The following is a 21438-nucleotide window of genomic DNA, read 5'->3' as shown; positions in this document are numbered from 1 at the left end:
ATCACTTCAGGGACACCACACGCTAGAGACCACATGCTTTTGAGGGCATAAGAAACACAGAATCATAGAACGGCCTAGGTTGGAAGGGACCTTAGAGACCATTTAATCCAACCTCCCTGTCATGGGCAGGGACGTCACCTCTTGACCAGACCAGGCAACACATGGGGACCGAGCGGGAATCGAACCTGCGACCTCAGTGTTGTCACTGCTGTCAGCACCACGCTCGACCCACTGAGCTAACCGACCCCTATATGAAGCCTGTAGTCATCTCAAACACTTTATGATCATGATGTTTTAGCAATAAAATGCATAAAGATTACCAGTGCAAACACTTATTAGGGTTATGAATTCAAGGGTTACACTGCTAAAAATCTATACGCTTTTTATTTGATAACAATCAAAACCTCATAATATTATAAGTGAATCACTTTGGATTATGTTTCATAGAATCCTAGAACGGCCTAGGCTGGAAGGGACCTTAGAGATCATCTAGTCCAACCTCCCTGTCATGGGCAGGGACGCCTCTCAGCTAGATCAGGCTACTCAAGGCTCCGTCCAACCTGGCCTTGGACATCTCCAGGGAGGGGGCAGACACAACATCTATGGGCAACTTGCCACCCTCGGACTGAAGAATTTCTTCCTAAGGTCCAATCTAAATCTATTCTCCTTCAACTTAAACCCATTTCCCCTTGTCCTATCAGTGGACACTCTTGTCAAACATCCCTCCCCAGCCTTCCTGTAGGTTCCCTTCAGGTATTGGAAGGCAGCTATTAGCTCCCCCCGAAGTCTTCTCTTTTCAAGAATGAACAGTCCCAGCTCCCACAGCCTGTCCTCGTAGCAGAGGTGCTCCAGCCCCTGGATCATCTCTGTGGCCTCCTCTGAACACGCTGCAACAGATCCACGTCCCTCTTGTGGGGACACCAGAACTGGACGCAATATTTGAGGTGGGGTCTCAAAAGAGCAGAGTAAAGGGGGAGAATCCCCTCTCTTGATCTGCTGGCCACGCTTCTCCTGTTTCTTGCAACACATTTGTTTCCACTTTAGCAGAACGTGCTTACCTGAACTTGCAGAGAAATATACATAAGAAAACAGTTTAAAGGAGAATAGAGACAGAAAACAATTTCTTGCTGCAAACTGTGGTGCTGATTTTAAGCACCTTTTTCCCTCAGATTTTTTTTTTTAAATGGTCTAACAAGTTTAAATCAGATTTACAGTCAAGCAGGTGTACGCTTTGGGAGGGGAAGGATTAGTCTAAGTTCCATTAACCATGGTATAATGGAAATGCAAACTACTTCAGGCTTCCAGATGAGTACTAGTACAACGTCAGTGTCAGAAGAAGTAACTGCAGGCACTTGCTCCTTCACAGGCTGGCGAGTAAGAATTGCAGCATGACCTGCGCTTCCCATCTGTAGCCAACTTCTTCGTCACAACAGCTACAAACAGTCTTGCGGCCCGTGGTAAACACGAACGTCAAATGTAAATGCACCTCTCAGAGGTAGGAAAAAAAGTCTTTTCAGTGTGCTAACAAAAAGCGAAACAGAACTGTCACTCTCCCCCCATCACACACTCCCCGTGTTCAACGAACGCCAGCTTAGGAAGGGCAGCAGTATTTAAAACAAACAAGAATTTAAAAGTCCAACATAACCCCATGCCACGCATTCCCTGACGTATCAATGTGCTGATATTCAGCAAAACTCCCACTTGTCTATTTAACTTCTGTTCTTACTAATATTTTAAAAATATTTTTTCGTCACTATTCTCCGTTGGTTAGATGGAAGAAAAATCTCTTCTTCTATCTCTGGTCTTCTGAGCATTATGAGTTCAAAGCCACCCTTAAATCACAACAAAAGAAAGGAGGTGAACGCTGAACCATAAACTAATAAGCTTCTTCCACAAGGAAGACAAGCCTTTAATGTTCTTTTACTCCAATAAGCAAATTGCTGATCGTGTAACTTGCAACTTCTCAAACTTTACTCGGAAATAACGGGCGCTTTCCTAGCTATATAAACTGCTAGCAAAGCCCAGCTGGTCTAAGCTAAAATAAAAGCTGGAGACAGAGGAAAGCCCATGTTTGTGAGGATGGAGAAATTAGAGAGTAGCCCCTGCGCTAGCACAGATGATTGAAGAAGAAATCTATCACAGGCCTCGTATTTTATATACCAGCTGCTACTTTCAAAAGCCATCTGCTTCATTTTTCTGCACATGATTTTTTTATGCAGCTGCAGCATTTCAGAAAAACGCTCGCTCAGGCTGACAAGCCATCTTGCCAGCGCGGTTCATAAAAGCTGGATTTAAATTTCTTTATTAAGAAAAAAAAGTAAAATCATTCTGAACTTAAGTTTCGAATGCTTTCCAGGAGTTCAGGCCTTTACAAAAACCTACCTGCTGCGTCTGAAAAAAAATATTTTAGGGTTAAAATGTTTATATCCTTAGAAAATATTACATAAAATTATCAGACTTCCTGTTGAGGTTTCTTTTCAAACTAACTACTGGGGAAATTCTTTAACAACAGTGGTATGAAATCATGTCTCAAAAAGGGCACATACCAATAATTAGCCACTACACTGGCTTTCCCAGCTCATTTAATGTTACCTAGACATCTCCCACAGGAGAATTTCCAATTTTTTATAAGGACAGTTTAAAAATAAGCAATCTATTTCTCTTGCTTCACTTTCAGTGTCTACGACCTACTTAACATGGCTTAGTCCTTTTTGTTTTTTCTTTTTTTAAAATTAAAAAAAAAAAGAAAATCCATTTAAACAGTACTTCAGTGATTAAGTACCCCCTAAAAAGTTAAGTGCAGGAAAAAAAAAAATCACCACAACATATATTTAGATTAGCAAACAAAGAAACAAAATATCTTCTGTACTCCCTTTAGTAAGTAGCATAAGAATTGTAATAGTTTAACATAGCATGGAAAACAAAGATTTGCATTCCATCATTTTCTCCTTATCCAGTTGTTCTATGCAGATATTTTTAGCTGTTTTTCATATACAGAAATGACGTACTTGTGCTTAGTTAGTGGCCTTTATGCTAACAAACACAACCTTCCTGTATCTGCAGTAATTATTTCTTTAACAGTTCTTCCTTTTAACGTTTCAGGGGTGTCTAAAAACACTCAGGTTTCTAATACCTGAAGGTATTTTGGTGTTTGGTTTTCTCATGCAACACCTTGCTCTCAGCCACCACAAACTGCTTGTCAGGGTCGTCGTTTTACACCAACACACCCCACTTGTGGTCACCGCGGTGCTACAGAAGCCCAGTGACATTTCTGCCGTGATTTACCAACTGCTGATCCATGAAAGTTTGGAATAGTTCAATCAGAAAAAGCCGATTTTCAGCAACCACCTCCGTGACCAAGACAACCACGGAAGCCTGCACCTCGTTTGCTTTCCCCACAATTCCACGTACAAAACGAACAACACTGCTCTGCGTTCAGACCGTGGTTTGTTCCGCGTTACAGCAGATACCACACGCAAGTGCACCAGGATCCACGACGGGGCTCTTCCAGGGCATCCCGTCAGCCACATTTATCTCAAATATTTCGGTGGTTTCCACGTAATCTCATAGCGTTGAACGCACGGCAGAAATGCTGCAGCACACCCCGGGTCAGATACATCACTGGATGAACATGGAACTGTCATCCAGTATAACTGCTTGTATCTGTAATGACCAAAGTGCAAAATGAGCCGGTTCCTCAATCTTTTCACAGCGGAGTCCGCCCTCGGTTCCCATAGGACACCTGAATTTTCTTCACTGCAGAATCAGACTGATCAGCTTGGAAGGACGGGTCCTAACCCACGTTACTGCAGCTTCAGAAATCTTACACAAAAAATTAACCCACAAAGATTTGTGCCTCATCTGCTTTGAATGAAGGACCATATGCACAAAAGCCCGAAGCGTGCTTTTAATGTCATCAGGATTTTTAGGAGCCACCTTAATGATCATAATGGTAGTTTTTCAAATCTGCACAGGAGGGAAGAACATATGTGTTTCCACCCCTGTGTACCCATTTAATAATATCAGACTTACTATGGTAAGATAAGTCTACATTAGGGAAAATTAAGGCTTTGGCCTCTTCTAGCGGAGTAAAAAGCAGAGATTTGGTATCAAGATAACACTCATTTGCCATCTGCCCTCCGCTCCTCCTCCTCTTCGCCTTCCAAGGTCGCAGTCTCTGTATTATCTAGAGGTGATCTTTGACATCTCTAACTAATTTTGAAAGCTCTTCTGTTAATAATAAGGGCATTAGAGATGGGAGGGGGGAAACAACTTCTGATGAGGCATTGTTAGGGTCAGAATGGCTAAAAATGATCCCTTCTGTCCGCGTGGGCTGATCTCCAGCTGTCCCTGCAACGCACACTGCAGCCTCTCACAGCGGCCATAAAGTAGGACTTTACTCCTGGGAGCCATATAGTACTCAACCTACTAAACACGCCTTGCTAACACCTCCTTTTATACTTCTCCTCGCTGACACAGAAATTTTGCTTTTCCAGAAGAAAGGAGTCCAAGCATCAAAGTTTACCAACTTTTTTTTTTTTTTTTAATCTGATGTTACACACACCCTAATAGCTCTTCTTCAAGATTACCACCAAAAACACATCCTCGCGTCAGTACGCAGAAACCTGTCTGAGCATTTTACATTTACAGTTTTGAATTAAGAGTAATTCACAGATGACTGCGAGGAAGCCCACAAGCACTATTTTCACCCTTCCCGTCGACAGGCGGAAATTTTAAATCAAAGCACCCATTTTTCTTTGGACTGAGCTGGGCTGCCATTTAAGAGGTATTTAAGAATACAAGGATGTTTTACATTCCTCTCGTACAGCCCTGCTAACAGAAAGCAGGCATTCGACAGAACATTTGGAAGAGACCAAAGTAGCTACACAATGGGAAAACCAGCAAGATCTACAACAAGAAAGTGAGCACAGTTTTGAGAGTGTAAATCAATGTTTACAAGAGTACTTTATGAGAAGATGTGAATACCAGCAATTTCAATAAACTAATCCTCGTAAAGGGTATCTCACTTTTATAAGCTGTAAGGAGAAGACAGGTGATGTTCAGTTCAGTTTATATCTTTATTATTTTAAACCAAAATATTTTAAAAATACTTTTCTTAAGCCGTTGCAATTCTTACATTTATTACCGCTTGCCTTTAGGGCACAGTTTATGTGTCAACCATGAACTCTTGCTGATAGATCTTTTTTTGGTTTATTTTTTTCAGGCTGCTCATATCAGGAACAATGCCACCTTCTCTCCCTATGTCCTTGATTCACTTCAAAGCTCTTCCCGTCAAAGTCATCTGTTTCAGGTCTCCTATTTTTATTAGGGTATAAAAGACCTTGTTATTTAATTAGGTTAAAGAGTCTAATTCCCAGCCTGTACTTCAAATTATATCTCATGCACCTAAGCCTTATGAAACTTTCATCATCTAAGTTATTACAGTAACTGCCCGGGTGTACAGTTTTCTACATGTTGAGGGATAGTGTTATAAAAATAATTTAATTTGCATGATGCATTTACCTGCCACTATATAAAAGAGAATTTCCATTTCGGGAAATACATTTTAAGTGCTAACATCACCTTTCAGGAACTACAGAGACAGAGCAAAAAAAAGCGCCCCTCGTCCACAACAAACTTTGCCTCCTCTTTCTTTAGAGAATTTGCTTCCCCCTTCCTCCTTTTTTTAAAAGGGGAAAAAAAAAAGAAGAAGAACTTTTTTCTTTTCTTTTTAAAAACATGAAAATGACCCTGCACTGTTCTAGTCTGGCGACACACACAATCCCCAGGGCACAGATCTCGGCTCATTTTTTTGCAGAACGTCACTTCCCAGCCTTAACTTTGAGATCATCCTCTCTTGGCTTGCAACTCCTCTTGTGTATCACATTTTCAAAAACACATTCAAACCACAGTCCAGCCCTCTGGTCTCATACTTTATTTTATCTACTCTACTTTATTACATCAACCTCCTGGGCTGCTCCACACTGCAGGTTAAACGAGGCAAGGCAGAGAGTAATTCGACGCTGACAAACCCAATCTTTTGTCTTGTTCTTCAAAAAAAACCAACACAACCCACCCAAAAAGTTACTTTGAAAAAAGTACTCTGTGCAAAGCACAAGGACAACAACAATGGAACAGCTGATGCCCAAGAGCTGGTTTCGCCCCCAGTCTCCTACAGATGCTTGCTCCCTTTTCATCACAGGATAAACCATCTCCAATTACTGGAGGCTAACATGTTATTCAAGGATAAATTGTGTGCAGGCTCTTGTTCCACAATAAAAGGAAGGCAATTCAAGTAGCTTACGTCTGCTTCTCATTATATGAATGTTTTAAAAAGCTGTTTTCTATCTTGATGTGAAATATGGCTTTCATTCCTCATTCAGCTATTAAAGCAAGAGAGAAGCCTGCCCTCCTTTATTTCTGCCTCCCAACAGCCATGTCATTGGAAAATAGGGAAAGGAAGATACTTGCAGTGAATTTCATCCACTTATTTAAAGCGACTGGAAATGCTCCTGAACAGCACAAGAAAAATGTGAAGTCTGATTTTCATTACTGAAAAAACTCCGGTTTTTAATTCTCCTCTTGTCCCTTTGTCCTTGTTTTCTTCTGAAGTTTTCTTGAAAAACGGTAAGAATTGATACAAAAAGGCAGGTATCTTTTAGTCTTTCAAGATTTACAAAAGAGTCAACTGAGGGAAAAAAAAAGTAAAGGGAACTACTTACAGATAAAAAATTAACCTACAGTATTTTTACTCAGCAATCCTCTGTTCCTCGCATGAGGTTTCGGGGGTGGAGTCAGAGTTCACTTTGGTTCAGATTTGGGTACCCAACACAAAGGGACACATCTGAGGGCTGGCACAGCAAGCGTCTGCCAACTGTGCAGGCAACCATAAACCTGGCATCTCCCCATGGTTTTTTTTTAAAACTTGAACCTCACAATTCAAACAGCACTGGGCGGGATCCAATTTGCCTAATTCAGCTGAAATTGTAAGCAGTTGGTCACAGGGGAATAACATGGTCAATGCAATATCACCACCTAAATGCTTTACTTAATGGAAAAAAAAAAAGAGAAGACGCCTCTGAAGACCTGTCATCCACTACCTCGGACTCCTTCCAAACAGATCAGCAGAAATATACAATTAAAAGACACAATTCTAGCTTCAGTCTGTTGATCAGAGCTCTCAACTGAGATACAAAATGACATCTCGAACACACAACAACTCCAGGCAAGAGGAGAGGCCTCAGCATCAAACTCTATCCCATCCCAAGTCCCAAAGCCAAAGTTTCTTCGACAAACCGCACGGCATCGCTATCCGTGTGCCTAATTCTGAGGTTACAAACAGGTTCCGTGGTCTCCCCCGCCCCAAATTTTAATCCTTTGCTGTACAGATTGCAAACGAGGGGCCCGCTCCCGAGCAGTCTCATTAAGTGCCCCGCTCTCACACTCCAAATTAGAGCAGCTTACGCCCACCGCAGCTGGCAGCACGACGGCCACCGACCGCCAACGGCTGCACGGCCAGCACCAGCTCTGGTCCCGGCTTCGCCAGTTGTTCAAGGCTACTGGAAACAAAGAATATCCAAAAGAAAGAAAGGTCACAGCATCCTTATAGTCAAAATTAAGGCAGGAAGACGGAAAAAAAAAAGATTTCACATATTGGAAGTCCAAGTTGATAAGACTTAAATGTTTTGGCAATTTATACAGGGCAATGCGCTCGCTGAAGTGAACGGGAGTAGTCGGCCTGTGAAGTTACAAACTGTGCCAGTTTTCAGTCAACAGCCCGATAATTTGCATGAATAAACTGTGTCTGTTGACAGCAATTAAGGTAACATTTGATTATCTTTACAAACTTTTTTTCTGGAAGATCACTTAAGGATCCAGTCTCTTACTCAAAACTTTCAAGCTTCTTTGTCAACAATACTGCTCTGCAACCCAAACTCAAGAAAATAATTATTCTTTTCTAAAATCCACGGGCAATTCAAGGGTGACAGAAGTCACCGTATTTCTTTTCCCTCTCCCTGAACTTTTTAATTTGATGTTGCACATTTTTAGTAAGTCGGATAACGTGTTTGGATGTACCAAGTTAGTAATAGGTTCTCAGCCTCATCTTCAAAAGGTTTTGTCACAGACAGCATCTGATCCTCAGAATCTGTTTTTCACCTATAAAACACGCACAGTCCGTGTATTTGACTTTTACATCGACAAGAGTCAATTTGATTATGAAAGTGTTACTGTGTGGGATTTTATTTTTTTAACTCTGTAACCAGGTCCTACAATTATTACCTCTAACTGTCATTTCTGTGCAGAAACTTCAAGATACCCACACATGCATCTGTGATTTTGGTACGTTTTGTTGTTCTTGCCTATATACAACACCACAGGTCTCCCTGAGAGCTGGGGTTAGCAAAAAGGGATGTTAAAATGATGTAGTGTGACAATGAGAGAGGAATAGAATGCAAAAAATCATCTTTCTTTGTTTCTCCACGTGCCCCTCTGTTGTTGATCTGTTTTATGATGAGGTGTTACCGCTCAAATTCTTTTCCTGCCCTCTTTTCCGACATGAACACGTTCTCAGATAAAAGTAATTGTCCTCATTTATTCAAGAGGCCAAGTGAGATTTATGGAGCAAAACAGAATCATCGATGGAGAAGGACAGCTCTGGAAAGTTGTGCACCTCATTTCCACGCCAGTGGAGACCCAGATACCTTGCAGCACCCCAGAACAAAGAACGGTAGATTTTGAAGAGAAAAAAAAATGGTACGGTGTGTGGAGCAAGGAGACAAGAATCTCTGACTTTCATTTTAGAACAGAACTGGGATTCAGGACATCACCAGATACACGCAGCCATTGTCTTCGACAACCTTCATAAACCTTCTTGCTATTCTGAGCCATTGTCCCTGTTTAACGATATCCTCAAGCTTAGTAGAAATACGGTTCTCAGAAAATGCTAAAAATATTCCTCTGGAATTTTATATTCCTTGTAGGAAGAAATAGTTTGAAGTACAAGTGAGAGGATGATGCAGCTTTCCCAGCTGCCGAGTTCAGGAAATTACTTTGGAGCTCATCACCCACTTTCACATCGTGGCAAACACAAATCTCCTACATTTAAAGCCAGCATGAAGAAAGTCACTTGCGGCTAAAGTAAAAAGGAACATGATTTTGTTTATTCTAGAGGAATCCCTGAAGCAATAAAAATTTGCCAAAAATCCAGACATTTTCAGGCTGAAACAAGCATATCACCACACAAATCAGTTAAACCAGAATGTTAAATCCAGGTAAGTACTGCACTAGAATTGTCTTCTCAGAAGTCAACTCCACCATGTATTTATACAAAAATTTCATCACACACTTAGAATAAAAAAAGGTCATTTGACTACCGCAGAAATGTGTGTGTACAAAAAAAGGACTGAAAATATTTAAGAAATGAGTATGAGCATGTTGCATGTTAATTCTATGTTCTGCTTTCAAGTGAAGTATTGGACAGATGGGAGAGTTACATTCTCCTCTTTTTCGAACTTAATCAGAATTACCGTTCCCTGGTTCCTCAACTGCAAACACAAGGGCAGAAGAGTGCCACATTTTGGACCAGCTCCTGTTATATCCTGATTTTGGGGGATGTTGCTCAAGAATCACAGCGTGCCCCAAGCAAGCAACTTAAGATCAAGGTATTTTTGAATGTGGCAACACAACGAGAAGAGCAGTCCATGGCAACACTTTTCCTTGGTAGAGGCCTCTGTGGACTGAGTAACATTTTTAGAACTTCATTGTTGTTTCCATGACACAACAAAATGCATCGTGGAAAAAAAATAATTAAAAAATCCTATCTCAAAACAAAACTCGAGAGCTTTCACGGTGTAGTTCTCGAGCTGTGCCACTTCAGGTGACCTCACAAGCCCTCTCCCCTTGCCCCTCATTCCTACCTTACTCCACCTCTATCATGACAATACTCCGTAAAATTACTCCTTTCAATAATCCAGATTAAAACTAATCCTCCAGGTAGCAATATAAAGACTGGCCTAAAATTATGACATAAAAACATATCTGGTTCCCCAACTTGTCACCATTAGTAACAGAAACTGTTTGTTCAGCACTAACAATATTTCATTGCATTAACACAGACAACATACCCCCAACACCGGAAAAAACCCACCGAACACGTAGTCAATAACTAACTTGATGTGTGAATTTTCACAGATGCAAGAATTTTTAAATTCAGAGGATACTATAACCATCATAGTCCAGACTCCTCTGAAAGATATCCTCATGAAGTTTTACTTTGAGCTTGCCAGTCTACAAGCTTATTCACCTACCGAAGGGAATAAAATTTAGGTGCTTGATTTATACAAACTTTTACTATTATGCAGTGTTACTAACCAAGAGATACTCAAATCAAGAGTGGAAAAAATGTTCCATGGTTGTAGTGAAGTTACCCACTTATTTGTACTTGCAAAATCAAAGAAATTCAGCAATTTAATCAAGTGTGAAATAACTGTAAGCAGCCAGCTGAAGAACATTAAACTTCAGCTGAGTTAAGACAAGATGTGCAGAATTACCTTATCTTTTGAAAATATTCCTCACCACCTCTCAAGAAGAAAGACACCACGGCCTTCATGCCCTTTCTGCTTTATATATGCAATCTTAAATTTTACCAACTTCTGTTTCTGCAGTACTGTGTTATCTGTATAAGTAAATCCAGAATTTTCCAAATTCAGTAAAAGAATAAGTAGTAGAACTGAACATACCTGCTGATAGAAAAAATTTAGAGTTGGTTTGTCCTCAGTGAACTGGTTTAGGAATCCTTTTGGTAAATATCGAATTCTTAATTCATATCTGAAAAGCAAACAGAAGAAATACTGCTGAGATAAAACGAATAACCAGGTTTTCCCCTCAAATAAAAGATTTCTTCAAACACTCTTAAAAATAAAGACAAAACCAAAACAAACTCAGAAAACTAAGGGAAAAGTTCCTCTTCTGACTACTCGGAGAACTGAACTGGAACGTAGTACCTGACATTTCACAGAACCACAGAACTGCCCAGCTTGGAAAAGATCCTGAAGATCATCGAGTCCGACGATTAACCCAACACTGCCAAGCCCTCGACTAGACCACATCCCGTTCCATAAAGATGTTTACAAAGGACCTTTGTAATAGAACCAAAGGTGAAACCCTGCTCCTTCCCAAAGCTCCCGGGAGGACTGGGGCACCAAGTCGGGGAGCAGAAAATCTCTCGGCTCCAGCTCCAGGCGAAGGGTGAGCCCGGTGAAGTGATGACAGCAGACGAGCTGCCGTAAGCCCTGGCACGACCTCCTGGCAAAAGCTTTTATCTCTGGTTATCACAAGCACTTTAACACACACCCCAGTGCTTCAAGGAAGAGTGGCGACCAGTGGTACTGCCCAGGCTGCCCCAGCCCACAGGCAAGAACAAGGGCTTACTCAAGGAACCCAACTCCGCTCCTTCTCTGATCACGTGCTGTGATGCTCACCTCTGCACTCTTCCACAGGTTTTGAAGGGATTTCTCCGTAAAAAGGTCTCCTGCTTCCTTACTCATCCTCGGGACCCAAGCCAAAGCTAAATGAACCAGTTTTCAACATGACAGTCGTATTTTTCAAGCATTTTTCAAGTACATACCACAGAATAAGGGAGATTGAGAATTAGCCTTGATCCATGACTTACACCACATTTGTATTCTTGCTTGTCCTGCATTAATAACCCACATTGTTTGAGACACACTGCTCGCTTCCTCCTCTAACACATTCCCTGCAATGAATTTCTGATAGTAAATGTCCTCATCCTACGGGTAAGCCAATACAGCATATTCTGAGTATAAAACTCCTTACAGCCCTTCCTCAAAATAAGTATAGTTAACAATCTCATGACGGCAAGAACAAATATTGCAATATTTCAGTCTTGACAAGAACTTTTCAGCAAGTGATCTGGCTGCCTGTAACCAAGATTTATACGAGGGTTTGACAAAAAGTTACTAGACATACTGCTGCTTAGGATTCCACTGCAAACAGAACTTGCAGCCTTGCTATTTGCTTTGAAATCAATGAAAATGCTTTATCCTGTTAGAAATCACAAAAAATAAGGAAAACACGTGCACACACACAGAGTATACTAATTAGGAATATTTAGAAGGATGTTTTTTCACAGCACAGCAAGTTTGTTTTTTCATAGCACGGCAAGTTTATTTCATAAAGGAAAACAAACCCTCAGCCTCCCTGCACACAGAGAACATGATCTTAAACTAAAGAGTCTTCAGACTGTGGGGTACACTAGAGAGGTGCAGAAGACCTGGAAGAGGGCAGACTGAGATGAGATGTGAGGAGGATGTTCTTCACTACGAGGCTGGTGAGACACTGGCACAGGTTGCCCAGAGAAGCTGTGGACGTCTCATCCCCGAAGCGTTCAAGGCCAGGTTGGACGGGGCTTTGAGCAACCTGGTCAGTGCAAGGTGACCCTGACTGTGACAGGAGCGTAGGACAAGATAATCCCTAAAGGTCCTTTCAAACTCAAACCATTCCAGAATGGAATGGGACAGACAGGAATAAATAAAAGATTCAGAGTTACGACAAATTCTCAAAAATTATTCTAATTGAGAAGGCACACAGCACCTTGTATTGCTGACCGGCATTTACATACATAGCAGATATCTAATTATTCATTAAAACTTTAGATCTAAGCCAAATCGAACCTGTAGGTGATTAGGTGCTGGGGAGAGCAAGCAGTGCGAGCACGGTGTCCAGTGGCAAAAAGGCAGAGCCTGCCCTGCTGTCTGCTTCTGCCGTAACCCCTCAAACCTACTGCCGAACACCACTACAGGGACTGACAGGGAACAAAACTGTGTAACAAATTACTGATTTGCACTTTTTAAAAAGGTATTTTAAAGGCACTGTAGTTGCCTTTCTACAATTTAAGATTAAAACACTGAAATCCTTCCGTACAGATTTCACGCTGTCTCCCGTGTGCATTTTCTCCTGCCATCCCCTCCTCATCCTTTATTTGTTCCCACTTTAATTCCTCTCCGGGGCAGCAGATTATTTCCACATCACCTTCCGAGCCTCGCTGCATGAAACAGCGAGCAGGAAAAGGAGTAATCAGAAGTGAAGATACAACCTTTGAGCAAACAAGAGCTGACTGACCCCAACACCTGAAGGTGACCAGCCAACTCGTTATCAGTATTGCCGTACCTCTCACTAATTAAAACACAGCTTCATCCTTGCCCATCGGAGCAGCACTTTGTCAGGTCACTGCACATTAATACAAAATACATCTTTGGAAGGGACTTGCAAATACACAGCAAGTGAGGTGCAACTCGAAGGTATTACCACGGCACAAGAGAGTTTTAAGTCAGACACTGAAGTCAGTTAAGGGCAATTCAGGGTCTTGCAAACTAACAGCAGCCACTTTTCTCGGGCACGAGGCTACGGCTCCACCTGAACAACCTCTAGATATTTAGGTTGTGTACAAGAGAGAATACCACGCTTCATTTTCAATGATTTCAAGGCAGAATGGATCAAGTTAATACCTGTAACCGCCCTACGGAGCTGTATCGGGTCTCCAGGTGCTGGCAGGAAGGTGGGAATGAGAAAGAGGCTGGAAGATGTTGTCATGTCTGTGTCTGTTTCTCACTACCCAAATCTATTTTAATTTGCAATAAATTTCATCAGTTTTCCCCAATTTGAGTGTGATTTGCCTGTGACCATCCTTGTGAAGTGATCTGCCTTTACTCTTGATGCACAAGCTTTCTCATCCTATTTTCTCCCTCTGTCCTGTTGATGAAAGGGAGGAAAAGAAGGTGCCAGGGGGCAGCTGGCAGCCAAAAAAGGTCAACCCATCACAGGGGTATCAGGCACCTGACCCCAGGAACCTGCTAAATCCTAGAAGAGAAATATTACGATCAATGCATACATTTCAGACACCTTAGTTACTAATGGATACTGAAAATGGGGTTGAATTTTCACACTATATAAACAAAAAGAATCCTTTGCCTGGTCTCCCAATGTACTAAGAAAAAACACTAACTAGGAGTCACTCCACACCACCTCTCTGCCTATTTTTCAGGCATCCTACAAGCCAAAAATCAGGACCATTCGGGCCTGAAGAAATGCGTATACATATACACTGTCCCAGTCACCCTCATCTAGACCAGCACGTAGAACACCCTTACAGTCTGGGACTAAAATAAATAAAAAATACAGGAAAAGCAATCTCTATGGGGATTTGTCTTCTTAACTGAGGAGCCACGAGAAGCATCGCTTTTTGAAACAGGATCTCAGGAGAAAACCAGGTAAGGCAAAACAGCTTGGCTGGGACAGTCCCTGAGCGTGACCCTCATTACCTATTTATAACCCATTCTCTGACTATGCCTGGGGGAACGAAGCAGCTGGCTTCCCAAGGCCAACGCAAGGATGGGCTTGATTTTCAACACCCTCTAAATCTGGCTTTGAAATACAGCCAAGCGAGGAGGATGACAAGTCCCTTTCTCACAAGCCGGGCCTGCTTTCTGACCATCAGATGATGACTGCTTCCCTTAGGTCTGATAAAACCAAGAGCTTCTCGTTGAGCAACAAGCACTACCTGGGCAGCCGGTGGAATAAAAGAAGTAAGGATGATTCATCTCTTCCCATTTTGTGGCAGTGAAAGAAATAATGTCACCAGCCCTAAGCACAGAGGTTGCTTCCAGTAGGTTCCAGTTCAGTTCACGTCAGCTGAAAAGTAACCAGAAAGGCAGAAAAAGGAGGAGCCTTGTGTGAGTTTAACGAGCTGAATCGCCTCTCTGAAGGATTAAACAAGCATGAAGGCTCATAGAAGAAAAGGAAAAGAACTGGACGACTGAAAGTGAGAGAGGGGAGAACAACAACTACGGAGCAGAGGTACTGAGCTGTTAGATCAACTCGGTCTGCTCATGAAATCATTCCGCAGTTGTCTTTGTGTCAGTGCTGAGACATCTGCGCTGCAACTATCGAAACTTATAGTGCAGGACTGCTACAGCCCTGGGGCTTACTTTGGGGTGTCTCCTACCTGTTAGACAAAAAGTATGAATGTCACCTGGTTCCAAGGACCTGCTTTACCTACAAGCCTTAACAAAAGAACCAGAAGGTGTGTGCCCTGTGGGGAACATTGGGTGTTCCAAGTCATATAATTTGTTACTTGAATCTCTTGATACTTCCTTCAGGGGGCAAAGAACACCAGGAAACAAAAGAGTGCTCTGGCACGTACCATTTTTTAGAGACACAAAAGATAGTTTCTGTGACTCCTCTTTAATGCTTAGTATTATAAAAAATTACGAGGGTTGATGTTATTTAAACATCTTGCCTCTTGCTAACTCTAGTTCACCCAGCTGTACAGAGGTAAGACGAATGTTAAGAGAGGACGGCTCTTCCACCTTTCTTCCTTGCACCCTTGGAAACAATCAATCATCGAAATAACAATACAACCAGCAAAGAATAATTTCATCATTAAAAAGGGAGTTTATCACATGGCTTGCTAAAATAAATACGAAGAGGAAACCTGAAGCAAACAAAACCACTACAGTCTTTATTGCCTTCCCATTACAAGGTCCTGGGATGTTTGTTTTTATTTCACTTGCCATCTGGGATCATAGAATGGCTGAGGTTGGAGGGGACCGTGAAGATCATCTTGTTCCAACCCCACTGCCATGGGCAGGGACAGCACCCACTAGTCCAGGTTGCTCAAAGCCCCATCCAGCCTGGCCTTGGGCACTTCCAGGGAGGGGGCTTCAACAACTTCTCCGGGCAACCTGTGTCAGCACCTCACCACCTCCAGGGTAAAGAACTTCTTCCTAATGTCTAATCTAAATCTACCCTGCTCTTGTTTAAAACCATCTCCCCGTGCCATTATAAAAAGTCCCTCCCCAGCTCCTGTGTAGCCCCTTCAGGTTCTGGCTGGCTGCTGTAAGGTCTCCCTGGAGCCTTCTCTTCTCCAGGTTGAACAACCCCAACTCTCTCAGCCTGTCCTCACAGCAGAGGTGCTCCAGCCCCCTGATCACCTTCGGGGCCTCCTCCAGACCGGCTCCAACAGGTCCACGTCCCTCTTGTGTTGGGGGCCCCAGAGCTGGACACAGAGCTCCAGGTGAGGTCTCACCAGAGCAGAGCAGAGGGGCAAAATCACCTCTCTCGCCCTGCTGGCCCCGCTGCTTTGGATGCAGCCCAGGACAAGACTGGCTTTTGGAGCTACCAGCGCACGTTGCCGGCTCACATCAAGCACTTCATCACCCAGCACCCCCAAGTCCTTCTCTGCAGGGCTGCTCTCAGTCCCCTCGTCACCCAGCCCGTGTGTGTGCTTGGGACTGCCCCGAGTGCAATCACCTTGCACGCAGGGATGCACCGGCCTTTGTACAAGCGAATGTTTAAGGGGCAGGTAACAATTTATGCTACTGTAAGATAAACCTAACAGCAGCCGTGGTACTGGAATTCAGTAACAAAAAAACCTCTCGGACTGTGCTTGGAAGAGTGCAGTTATTGAAAAGCAGTTGCACAGACTTAACATTCTGCAAAGCTTCTTTAGGGCTAAATCTGGCATAAGTCAAAGAAATAAGACAGTATCCCCAACGTGATGTGAAACACAGCAGACCCCAGAATGGTACAAACAAATAAGCCAACAGTTGCAATAATTGTAACTTTGATCATTTCTGGCACCATGATTTAGACACTTTGAAACTTTCTGACGCTGGAGGCAACTATTCTCTTTGCCAGAGAAAAAAATAAATTGGAAAAAGGATATTTGGCTTGATAGTTAACTAGTATGTACATTCTTAAAGCAAATGCACAGTGAAGACACAGGCATAGTCAAGAAAAAGTTTCTATCCGACCCTTAGTGCCAATCTTTTTTCTTTGTAGGAAAACAAAGGATGAGGGGTTTACTGACTTTTATTTAAAACGAACAAAAAAGCCACAATAGTTCAAATCTTCACTCTGTTGTGCAAAATACAAACCTTTTAAGAGCAAGACGGTCACAGTACCACATAAAAGTAAACGTGAGGATGGGGGAAAAAAAGGCATCTGGTAAGCAACGATTTCCTGTTCATCTTTCGTGCCACAACTGAGGTTGTGCACGGGCAGCCTGGCAAAGCTAAACCGCCTGTGCTCCTGCACCTGCCCTGTTTGCCATAGCACGAGGGAAGAAAATCTGAAGTGACAGAATTGTGGGTGGCCTTGCCCTGAAGTCCACTGTTATTTATTCTTCCTAAGTCCAGCTCCGTCCCGTGAAGCACAGCGATAGCCCTGTTCCTCCCCTTCACAGGCTCATCATCCTCTGCAGGATGACAGACAGCAGAGCCCCAAAGAGCAGCTGCACAGACAGGTTCAGCTTCACAGGGTGCTGGGCCATCCCATTCAAACTGTATTTCTTTACCTTAAAGGGTTGGACTAGATGACCCTTGAGGTCCCTTCCAACCTGGTAATGGATGATCCTATGAGATGGATTTTATTCTGGTAGCTTTGCTGTAGAACCCACTGACAGCCAGTGCAACTTCTACTATTTGGATTAGTCCAGGAGAACATCTGGGATCTAATTTCTGAACACTGTGAACATGCAGTCGTTTTAATTTAGATGATTAGAAAAGGAGGGGGAAAAAAAAAAAAAACACGAGGCAGTTACTTGTTTATTTAACGCTATCGGAAGCTTTTAATTCAAGAACCATTCCAAGACTTCTCCTACTTTAGTAATATAAATATTTTCACAAGTACTGTCATATGATCTTAACCACCCCATGTTACAGTATTACAAATATGACAGCAGCATTTTGATTATGCACAGAGAATCTCGATGGGTTTAAAAGGTATGTCAGGCTGCATGTATTTGATAAAACATTAAATGACACTCTGGAAAGGTACTGAATAATTTACATCTTATCATAGCTCTTTCGTAAGGATTTCATACAATTCCTTTCCAGAAACTTCAAAACAATCACCCACCTTTGATTTTAAAACTGATAACTTTGTTCTGCGACGTGTACAATGTAAATTGCGATGCTTGAGAAAACTGGAACTGACACTTGTACATTACGTGACAAATTTACGCAGCATAAATTATTCACATCTTATATGCAACAGGACTATCGCGGAAAGGATTCAGGAATCCCCTTCTTCCTGAGCTGTGCTCTCACAGTATTACAATGAAAAATTTCTTGTGAGGTGCAGAAGGAAAAATATGGACGCACACCCCAGAAACAATAAAACGTAATGTGCACAGAAGAGACTGTGCAACATTTCTGAAACTTAAGTTTTAATCGTTCATCATTTATTTATGTTTGTTGCATTTGTGGAAGTGAGGCCCCTAAAGAGGATTTATAAACTGAAGATGGTCAGCTGTGACACCGGTTGGCATATAACTCCATTGGCAAGAAATTAAGTACAGACTATTCGCAATAATAGTGCAGAAGATACGCATGTAGCCTTCAAAATAACTACTTCTGCACAAATTGTGGTTACGAACATAAACCACAGGAAAACATGCACAAAACCCCTGCAATGACCTCATACCCACAGTATGGGGTATTCCCACATAAGTTTAGTACTATATTTGGTTTAAAGGTTATTTTAAAAGTTTGAGCTCCCTCACCTTCTCTAACAGACTGTCCTGTCTTTCTGCAAACAAATTTTAGTTTCTGCTTGTCTTTCTACCAGGAAAGTGGAAAATCTTTCCCTTCTTCCTCTCCAGCCTACGCTCTCTCCTGAGCATGCAGTATCACGCTAAAAAGGTGAAGAAAACTCAAATCTCAAGAGAGTATAGCTCATGCCACTTCTCTTACCCAAGTACCTGGCATTATGAAAATATCTCAGCAAATGCACCTAGGCTATGGAAAAAAAACCAACACAAGTTTTGCAATTACCCTTCTACTGTTCATTGCTCCCAGAATATCTGAAGATGCCAGTTAGAGGAAAGGCAGATGTCATTCATCAGCCTGGGGCTTAAATTCATCACTCTATAAAGAGTTTTACAACTGCAGAGGGATAAACTGATCTATTCGTCTTTTGAAATCACATACACAACCAGTACTTAAAAACACCTTTTTGTTTCATCTAAATGCCAAGACATATCCTTTTAAAGCTGCCGCAGTGTCCTTACAGCACCAACGGGAATAGCATTCCTGTTCTCAAACCTCTAAAATCTGAAATGGGGCTGGTTCACTTGAGATATCACAAGCTGCAGATTTTCAGGAGAAATGACTGAGACGTTTCTGTCCCCACTTCAGGCCTCCTTGAAATCCCAGGTTTCGCTTTTCTGCTCTCTTCAGTTTGCAGGAAACCCCTTACAACAACAAAACCCCCTTAAAAGAAACAAAACACCGCTCAGAGCTTTTTCTGAAAAGGCTGGTTTGTTGTTTTTTCCCTTCTTATTCCACCACAAGAGGATCTGCCTTAGTAAACCAACATAAAGTAGCTTAAGACAGAACAGACAGACTTATACGACTCGATTTAGACACAAGGCACACTTGTACTCTTACTTCCATTCTTCTGGAGGGTGGGCTAGTTCAAATTTCTCTCTCACGTTGGACACCCCCATGTCCAGGTGCAGCCAGTGAACCTCCTCAGACTGCAGATGACTGAGTCGTAATCCATAGCAGGCCACGTTTTTCACTTTCTGACTGTCCACAATCTTCTGAATTATGCCCTAAAACAGAGAAACATACACTTCTTACAAGCTGTAAAATGCAATAAATATACTTTTTTTAAAAAAAAAAAGTTCCACAGTAAGGCTTTAAAATATAACCTTGTCATAGCCTATACAAAATACCAAGCAATAAATCAGACACCATCTTTATTAAGAATATTAAATATGTTTAGTTTTAAGCCTCTTCTTCCAACAGCCATTTACAATTTCTCAAATTCTACCAATGTGGCTTCCCAAAATGTCAGTAAATACGTTTCCTTGCACCTTATCAGAATTAAGCCACTACTTCCTCTATGTAGAACAAAATAACATATAAGCCAAAATAGAAAAAGCGTATTTGTGGAAGAAAGTGAGATGTATTTGTTAAAAAAACCCCACACCACATCAACAGCCTTTAAAAGTCATTCTTCACCTACTGTTGGAAAATTTTCTTATAGACTTTCATCTGATTTAGTGCCCCAACAGCCAGGATGTGATAGGTCACATCACAGCCCCTCGCTTGCCTTCTCCCTCTCCCCCCTCCTCATTTTCTCCTGGGATTCAGCACGGATCCCTCACAAAAGTCAAGGGACAATTACTTAGGAAGATTCTCAAATAAAACCAATGTCCTACTTGCTTGTCCTGAGGTAAATTTTAGGGTTTGAGGATGATTTGTCTGAAAAAGCAACCTTTAAAAAACCCAAAATCCTAAGGGGTTGCCACTTCCCTTCCGTGTTAGACCTTGGAAAGGTCTAACGCGAGGTAACTAAAATTCAGATGCGACAGTGGCTGATGGATGAGCACAACCTTCCAGGTGCAGCGTGCCCAGCTCTTACCCCGAAGAGAAAGGCAGCAGAGATCAGAGCTGCTCCCTCGCGACGCGCGAGAAGGGAAGGTTTGTCTCTCTGCAAGGCGGCGGGTCCCTGCGGTACAGAGCTCAGAACTCGGCAGGAGCCCGGGCTATCACCGCTCCCAGGCACTTACTTCAGGAATTCCTAGTCCTTTGCTTCTGACCTCCTAATGGCCTGCAAATCTCCGACGGAAAACGCTCATCTGTGAGCCTGCACACACACACATACACCTACACACACGCACATACACACACAGACGCAGAAGCTGCTGATTCTAGCTCGGAATTTCAGAAAACATCAATGTGTGGCCAGTGGTAAGTGCTGCGGGAGCCAGAGCTGGGCTACTGAACAGAGGTGAAAGGGTTTTTGTACAGGATGACAATGTTTCCCAAAATGCCTTCTTTTATATAGCAAAGCTTCTATATAGCAAAGCAAGGGGAAAACTAACTGCAAAAAGAGAACTAAGGAAGCACTAAATGTGACTAGAAGAGGAAGATGACACACATAAGAGTGGAACGATGCTTCTGGTGAGGCGACAGTGAGACGTTAGATCAGCTCACACGTCTTCTCAAACCGCAGCCTTTAAACAATCTTCCAGAAGCAGCTCAGCGCACAGTGAAACGTAAAAAAAATAATAAAATAACTATTTCAAGCCTACAAGAAGGGAACACAAGCCATGTTTGCTAAGTTCATGGAGTTGGAGGCAGAAGAGGTCCCATCAAGCCCAGCACCCCGTGCCCAACCTGGGCCTCCCAACACCCTTGTCTTCTTCCATGCCCAGGAGCTGCTAAGGGGCTGCTGAGTCCAAACCCTGAAGGAAGCTGCTTGGGAGAAAACCTTCGAAGCACACTGTCAAATCCCAGTGTTCGAGTGGCGCTACCCGCTGGCAGCCTCGCCCCGAGACTAATCCCCAGCAGCTGGCTCCTGGCAGCCAGACGGCGCCCGAGGAGCTGGGGCAAGCGTCCGATGCCA

At 42.6% G+C, this 21438-nt stretch overlaps 1 protein-coding gene across 1 annotated transcript in view; it reads right to left on the bottom strand.

Annotated features, from left to right (window-relative positions):
* LOC104278231 (focal adhesion kinase 1-like) overlaps positions 1–21438 on the bottom strand; it is a gene marked incomplete at its 3' end in the record, with an annotated part of 75961 nt that overhangs the window by 28217 nt on the left and 26306 nt on the right. The window contains exons 3-4 of the mRNA XM_009875142.1: positions 19470–19636; positions 10740–10827 (exon numbers count right to left, since the gene is read on the bottom strand). Of these exons, the coding sequence (XP_009873444.1) occupies positions 10740–10827; positions 19470–19636 (255 nt within the window). The remainder of the gene's footprint in view (positions 1–10739; positions 10828–19469; positions 19637–21438) is intronic.

Source organism: Apaloderma vittatum, unplaced genomic scaffold, assembly GCF_000703405.1.
Source record: "Apaloderma vittatum isolate BGI_N311 unplaced genomic scaffold, ASM70340v1 scaffold9528, whole genome shotgun sequence".
In the NCBI taxonomy this organism is placed as follows: Eukaryota; Metazoa; Chordata; class Aves; order Trogoniformes; family Trogonidae; genus Apaloderma; species Apaloderma vittatum.
Note: the sequence above shows the minus strand (reverse complement) of the source record. Positions and strands in the feature narration are given on the sequence as shown.